The sequence below is a fragment of the Teleopsis dalmanni genome, chromosome 2 (genome assembly GCF_002237135.1).
Source record: "Teleopsis dalmanni isolate 2A chromosome 2, ASM223713v2, whole genome shotgun sequence".
NCBI classification, from domain to species: Eukaryota; Metazoa; Arthropoda; class Insecta; order Diptera; family Diopsidae; genus Teleopsis; species Teleopsis dalmanni.
In genome coordinates, this window is record NC_051847.1 from 184,200,086 (window position 1) to 184,207,801 (window position 7,716).

The 7,716-nt window shown below is 25.8% G+C and overlaps 2 protein-coding genes across 2 annotated transcripts in view; one reads left to right on the forward strand and one right to left on the reverse strand.

Moving 5' to 3' along the window:
- The window catches only part of LOC119676345 (nibrin-like), a 5,594-nt gene extending 5,343 nt beyond the window's left edge, over positions 1–251 (forward strand). The window contains exon 5 of the mRNA XM_038087584.1: positions 76–251. Within this exon, the coding sequence (XP_037943512.1) occupies positions 76–251 (176 nt within the window). The remainder of the gene's footprint in view (positions 1–75) is intronic.
- LOC119684103 (inositol polyphosphate 1-phosphatase-like) lies at positions 54–3,404 on the reverse strand (the record flags this gene model as incomplete). Its single annotated transcript, XM_038098051.1, is given in 4 exon segments — positions 54–1,839; positions 1,907–2,177; positions 3,008–3,275; positions 3,334–3,404. Coding segments are annotated over 3 exon segments (1,122 nt in total). The 5' UTR covers positions 3,230–3,275; positions 3,334–3,404.
- Between the last annotated feature and the right edge of the window lie 4,312 nt (positions 3,405–7,716).

Sequence of the window (7,716 nt, forward strand, 5' to 3'; positions counted from 1 at the left end):
TACATTCATTTAACAAATCAAATAAAATAATAATTTCTTGTATTTTATGAACAGTTTTTACTGCCTTAAATAAAGCCTGGTGTGTGCATCATTTTGCTTGTTCCGTCTGCGATACAAAAATGACACAGAAATCAAAATTCTATGAATATGACGAGAAGCCAGTATGCAAGAAATGTTATGAACGCTTCCCTAATGAGTTGAGAAGACGTTTGCGTACATCTCATGAAATGACCATGAAGAAAGCTGTCTAATGCCCAACTCATATATGAAATTTAGTAGAATAACAAAATGTTTCTGTTAATTTGAAGCAGTTTTATGTATCGCGTATAACGACATAAAAAGCCAAACGAAAAAATATATATTAACTTTTAATAATGAAAGAAGTGCCTTACCAATTTGTTGTCAGTCATATTTTATAAATTGCTTTGTTATATGAAATGATTTTTACAGAAAACGCAAGCATAGTCCAAAATGAAAACCATTTTTTTATATAAAAAATTATTATAGTTTAATAATTAACTTAAAACGCAAGAATATACAAAAAATTATAATAGTTTAATAATTAACTTAAAACGCAACAATATGTAAAACTAAATGACAATAGCCACTAGCACAAAACAAATTAGTATTTATAATTAATATTTTATTTTTAAACAAATGCATTTCTGGCATTTTATAAAATAATTTTAATAAATTTATTTTTTAATTAATCTTCAAGTTCTCTAATTGATGTTGTAATAGTCATTGTTTTAAAATAATTTATGTTTATTTAACAATTTTATTTATTTTTTTTTTGGACTTTAATTTGTTTTTATAACAATTTTCTAACTTATTAAAGAGTTTGCAGCTAACAAATTTATCATAACGTAAATAGTCTGTTTGTTTTAGCTAAATAAAATATGAAATGTAACTATAATATTTTTTTAACAAATATGTTACGAAGTTAACAATATAAACTATATGTTATATTTAAACAAATAATTGAAACTGTTTTTTTTTAAAACTTAACGAACAAAATACAATTGTTTACAATATCAAAATTGAACTTTTTAAAATCAAGAGCACACAACAAATAGCAACAAGTTTTTAACATCAGGAAAATATATTCAGCATTAACTAATTAATATCAACAGCAGACAACGTATAACATTTAATTCTTAAAATAATAGGAAATCGAAACCCTGATATATTGTATACCACACAATTTTTTTTATACATTTGCCAACGCCACAATGAACTGCTCAATGTTATTACTATCACGTATAGCAATTAAACCACCTTTATTGCACTTCCAATTTTCCTCATTATCATTTGCTGGTGAATAATTTAATGCAATCGGTTTCTGTTGCTTGACCGATTCACTATAATTATATATATCGCCACCTATCGAACGCAATATCGCTTGTGGTGCACAAGTATCCCATCTAAAAGTGCCGGCTTTGCTTAACGTGTATATTTCCACTTCATTTGTTATAACTTTAAGCGCTTTATGTCCAGCACCAGCTGAGAAAGCTATTTCATAACCTAAATTTAAGAAGCACTGCAAAACATCTGGATTTTCTGAACTAGAGAAAATGCCTAAAGGATTTCTTATTCTAGCATCGAATTTACAATTATTCACTTGTAAATCGGGTAACGCTACACCCCAAAATACAAGCGATCGATATTCATTATCAATAATTTTTTGTTGAAACGGTTGTGAAATAACACCTATAATTGGTATTCCTGTTAAACGATTGTAGACACCAATCAGCACAGTAACGCAATCCAATCCAGTTGATGTGATACCAGGAAAGTTTGTAAACATTGAATCCCCGGAAATATATTCAGCAGTAGCATCTGTAGTGTTAAAATGTATTTAAAGTTATATTAATAATTATAACACTATTAGATTATTATTATTTACCAATTGGATCAATCCATATACCAAGTTCTTCATATGCTAAATCATTTGGTAGAGCTGGTATATCCCCTAATCTCTCATCCTCAAAGGATATATCACGATGGACTTCATTGGCTAATGCTTCCGCTGCTTCTTCATTACCATTTAGCACTGTGGACAGACATTGTATTGTATTTGTTAAGGTATCACCTACACTAATGGTGACTGATTCGCCAAGAGTATTTGTAAAATTTGGTGATTCCTCGCCACAAATGGATTCACGCAATTCGGGAAACTAAATGTAAATAGTAATATTTAAAGGTTTGAGATTATATATTATATTTAATAGAGTATTGAGATTGAGATATTTTTTGTTATATTATAACTTAATATTATGGTGACCAGATTTCTATTGCTTTAAAGATGGACAATTTTATATAAGATCAGACAAGTACTTTAATAAAATGTTTAGTTTAGTTACCGTTGTTTTTTTTCCTTAATTTGTATTTTTAACAACAATAAAAATGAAATTTAAAATCAAATTATTAAAAAATCATTTTAATATCGTTAGTTTTTTTTCAAAACACAATAAATATTGTATATAAAAAAGATATATCTGATATCAAAAAAAGAAAAAGAAATAAAAAAAAAAATTAATAAAAAAAAAAATAAATAAATAATTATTCATTTAAAAAAAAAAAAAAATAATTATTTTCAAAAGAATAATTAAAATAATTTACATTGATTAAGTACGTTTATAGAATATAAATTAATAGAGTAAAAAAATCCCAAAGAAGCGGAATACGCTGACTATGACAGATCTTTTGTGCTAAAGTATGTTACACAAAGTAGAGATAAATTATAATCAAAAACATCGTGACATCTTCTTGAATTGGCAAGACACTAGACAACATATGAAAATAAGGGAGTTCCCCTTTAAAATATATTCATTACTATACTTATTATACGAACTAATGTATAAATAGACTTAAAGAAAGTACAGAACTTTATTATCACAAATTTTAACACTAATCGAGGCAATTTTTAACCCACGTATGTAATTCATTTTAACGTATAGATATAATTAATATGTTTATAAGACACATCTACATATCATGTACTCACTAAATTTCCAACATCATGTTTGATAGTTTCTTGTATCAGTACATCTGCTAGGGTCTTGAAATCATGTTCAAATCGCGCATTTGCTTCAGTTCCACTTTTTTCTTGAACTAATAACGACAGAAGTTGTTCATTTGATCGACATATACGGGCAATATTAGCTGCTTTTTCCGAAGCATTTATGAGGCTTCTTAGTAAATTACGTTCTGTATCGTTTTCACCCATATTTAATAATGAAAGTAAAAAATTTTAATTATAAACTTTAATTAACCTAGATGAAAATTCATTAATTTCATTACTTTATTGAATGTAATTAGAAAGTAACTTACATATAAAATAAATGGTCTGCAGTTTCCTGAGTAAAGTTTTGCTATTTATAAAATAAATAATTTAATTGTTTATATTATGAGAAGAAAATGTATACTAGTAGATACAAAACTAACCAACTTAAGAGAAATAAGAGAAGTGAAAGTTCGTAATAATGTAGCCTATTTTTTGGTGTCAAAATAGTGTTGGTAAATGGTTACGCACTTAAAAAAACATTTGCAAGCATTAATTTTAATTTACTTAAGTCATTTTTACTAAATTTATGGTTTTTAAATCTTAATTTCAATTTCAACTAAATTTGAATATTGTATCTTTAAGTTAGTTTAAAATATATAAATAGTTTTATATTTTTCTTATACAATTTTATACAAATAAAAATACATTCTCTAATATTAAATTTTAATAATATGTTTTTTATTATTACTAGGAAAAGGTCATTAATTTAACACATAAAAATGAAAAATGTTTTAAAAAAAAAAATTTATACTTATAAATTTGATTTAAATATTTAATATTTAAATATTTAATTCTAAATTTTTATAAAAAAAAAATTTATGTGTTATTTTTTATTTAAAAAAACATTTTTAATTTTTATGTGTTAAATTGACGACCTAGCACAGTAATAATAAAAAACTTATTAAAAGTTTTAAACTAATTTACGAATAATTAAATTCAAGAAGACCACTGATGGTGCATATTCGGCGATATTTGAAACAGCTGTATAGTCAGCCAAACATTCAATTATATAAAATAATTTTAAAAGAATTTTTGTTGTTGTAGTTCATTACTTTTCGAAACCTAATTTTTGTTAAAATTCTTAATATATTTTTTAAAAAAATTATAGTGCAATATAGACAATAAAATAAAGAGGATGATGTAGATATAGTTTTAGTAATAATAATTTATGTTAGATCGTAATCAAACATTGAATTATTTAACAAAAAGTGACCTATAACCGGATAAAAAAATTTATTAAAACCATAAAGAAACAGGTCAATAAATAAATTCAAAATTTTATTTTTAAAAAAAATATTTTTTACAAATATTTCGGTCAACTTTAACTTCATTATAAATTTTTATTTTCATATAGTTTTTTATTTTCGCTCTTATTTTATTTATTTTTTAATAACAATTACAATATAGGCTGTGTGCGAGTTCGAGTATATTGAGGTTAAGTATATTATAATTTCTTTGGGATTTTTTGCACTGCACTTATGTAAATATTTTTGTATTTATTTATTGCATTTATTTATTATTTTTGGTTAAAAGTTTTCAAACTTATTTATTTATTTATTAAATATCTTTTAAAATTTTCGCAATGGTAACACCTAATTTACCTTATTTTTATCTAATTTACCCCACTCAAAATTTTGGTTAATACCAACATTCGCTGCTTACTATTTCCCTTAATTTACCATTAATTTATTCGTACTCACACACGGTCAAAAAATATATAACGAGCTACCAAATAATTATAAAAATTTCTTTAGGTAGTACATTACTGGCGTCATAAACTGTATTTTAATTTTTATTTGTTTTTGTACACTGAAAACGGAACAAAGATGTAAACAAAATACGAAAATTCTCCAAAACGAAGTTAAAAATCTCTACGGTTGGAGCTGAACTCTCGTCGTTTGGGGAGCGCAGCAGCTGATTTTATTTACACCGTCCAATCAGTTTTCAAGCATTCAAGTGAGCGGTTGTACGTAGTCGGTATTTCTGTTGCGCATAACACGTATTTCGTTCCGTTCTTCTCATTGGACTTTCGTGCTGGAGCAGCCAATGCATCGCATTAAATTGTGTTTTGTTTGATAAAAGTTTAACGCCTTTTGTTGTTTACACAAATAGAAATATAATGAATTTTTATCAATTTGTTAATGCACAATTCAGCTCACAATTTATTTAAATAGTTTAAGTTATTCAAAAGTTATTCAATTAGTAATTTTTGCAACTACGAAGAAAAACTTTGCAATCCGCCTACAGCATTAAATAAAGCGCGGAAGTGAGAAATTATCATTAGAAAGTGTAAAAAAAATCCGTCTCGTGTTTTGCGTCTTGTTGTTTTTGTTTCTGTTTTTTTATTAAGTGAAAAATAAAATAATATAAAATTTAACAAATAAATCATTTAAATTCAAACTTAACAAAATGGATGCGAAATTCATAAATGTCCTTATATTGGGCTTCGGTTTTATGTTCGTCTTCACATCGTTCCAAACGATGGGAAATATTGAAGTAAGTTTAGTGCTTTAGTATCAAATGTACGTAATTGTATGGAAACCTTGTCCTTGAAACGAAATAATCCTTGACACACCACAAGGATAATACGTAGTAGAGAAAATTTTTATTTCATTGATAGCAGACAGGTTAGGACGTAGGCGAATTTATGGTTTAGGGATTGGTAGTGCATTGGATTTATTTGCTTCTTATCTAATGTGTACTTTAAATATTTATTAGGAAACTTTTTACATTTTCTTATTTATTTATTTGACATGTTCTTAATATAATTATTTATTCTAATATTATTGATATTGATATTAGATTTTGTTTTAATATTTAATATTAGAGATTTCGAGGATGCACCTACTTGAAAAAAAATTTCTTCTTCTTCTTATTTGGCACTACAGTGCAGTGTGAACCTTGGCCACCCTAAGTGCTGCGTAGTGGTAAAATTTTTCCGATGCAAGGTTGCTGGCCTTGCGATTAACCCCCAACCTGGAGGGCCAGATCGCCTTATTTGCTAACCTGGAGATAGGATTAGTGTTTAGTAGTTAGAGAATTTCCGCTCAACTACGAGCGAGGCCAGAGCTTCGTATGTGGAGAACAGGGTAGGTGAAATTGACAGTTGAGAATGTTAGGCTATATATATATATATGCATCATTCTTCCATTGGAGCACTCGCTTTATCCGCTTACATTCTGAAAAAATTTAATACAGCAAATATTATCTGTTAAATGTTAATTTTTTCTTGCCGAGAGTGACGCAAAGAAACTATTTAAAAGTTAGACGAATTCGAATAGCAAAGAAAATACAAGAACAAAAATTTAGTTAATTTATTGAAATTTGGCTGACCAAATATATATATATTATCTGTTAAATCAATCTGCTAAAATTTTTTAGAATTCAAAAAAAAATCCTGTTTATATTTTTCTTTTACTAATATAATATAATATCACCAGAGAAACTGTTTTTTTTATCTTCATTTGTTTTATTTTTTTAAACGAGGAAAGTAAATAGTAAATAATCATGAAATTAACATTATAAAGATATTTTGCAAACGAATACATACTCTACGTAATATATTATGGTTATATGACAATTATATTCGTAGTACACAAACTACAAGTTGCGCAGAATTTCCGAAGATTGGCCATGGTACATCCGCGCGTATGAAATGTTTAAAGACCATAGAATAGATTTGGTCAAAAAATACATAAGGGACAGAGCACTGAAGCTATATGTGAAAATCTACAGGCTACCCTACTTAGCACTGTCTAATCTCAGAGTAATCACTAACCGAACGACGCGGTACGCAGATCTTAGATCTTAGGAATACACAAATTAGTCAATGAGAAGGGTGGGACTCAGCAGAAACTCCCCAGCTATCATAAAGTAAAAGTGCTCAGATGTACTAACTCGGAAAAGGCTTAATATAACAAACAATATGGTATTACACTCACTAAATAAAATTTAGATATAACATATAATATTCGTACCGAATATGTTTCACAACCTATTTCGAGATAAATGTGACAAGTACATAATCCTTGTATGCTTGCATGCTATATGATTAAATATTATTCTGTTTATTTTAAATATAATTTTAAGTAATATTTATTAAATTTATTTAAATAATAATAAATATAATAATAATAAATTAACTATATTTAATTTAATTAAATATAAACAAAAACTTTTTTTAAAACTATAGGAATCATTTTGATAAAAATTAAAAAGATCGAGATAATTTTTTAAGAAATTTTATTAATATTTTGAAGAAAACGTTATTTACGCGTAAACTAATGTGTTAATTTTTATGTACTCGTTCTCCTTTTTTCTCTTCTTCATATTCACTATATACTTTTACAGAGATCTATCTGTGATCTCCTCTAATTTACACGATACTCCTTCTCTATTAGCTATTTATTTAAATTTCCAGACCTTTTGTTCTTTTTTTTTATAATAAATTTTCTTTTATAACATATAATATATATTTATAATATATAATATATATTTATAACATATAATATATATTTATAATATATAATATATATTTATAACATATAATATATATTTATAATATATAATATATATTTATAACATATAATATATATTTATAATATATAATATATATTTATAACATATAATATATATTTATAATATATAAT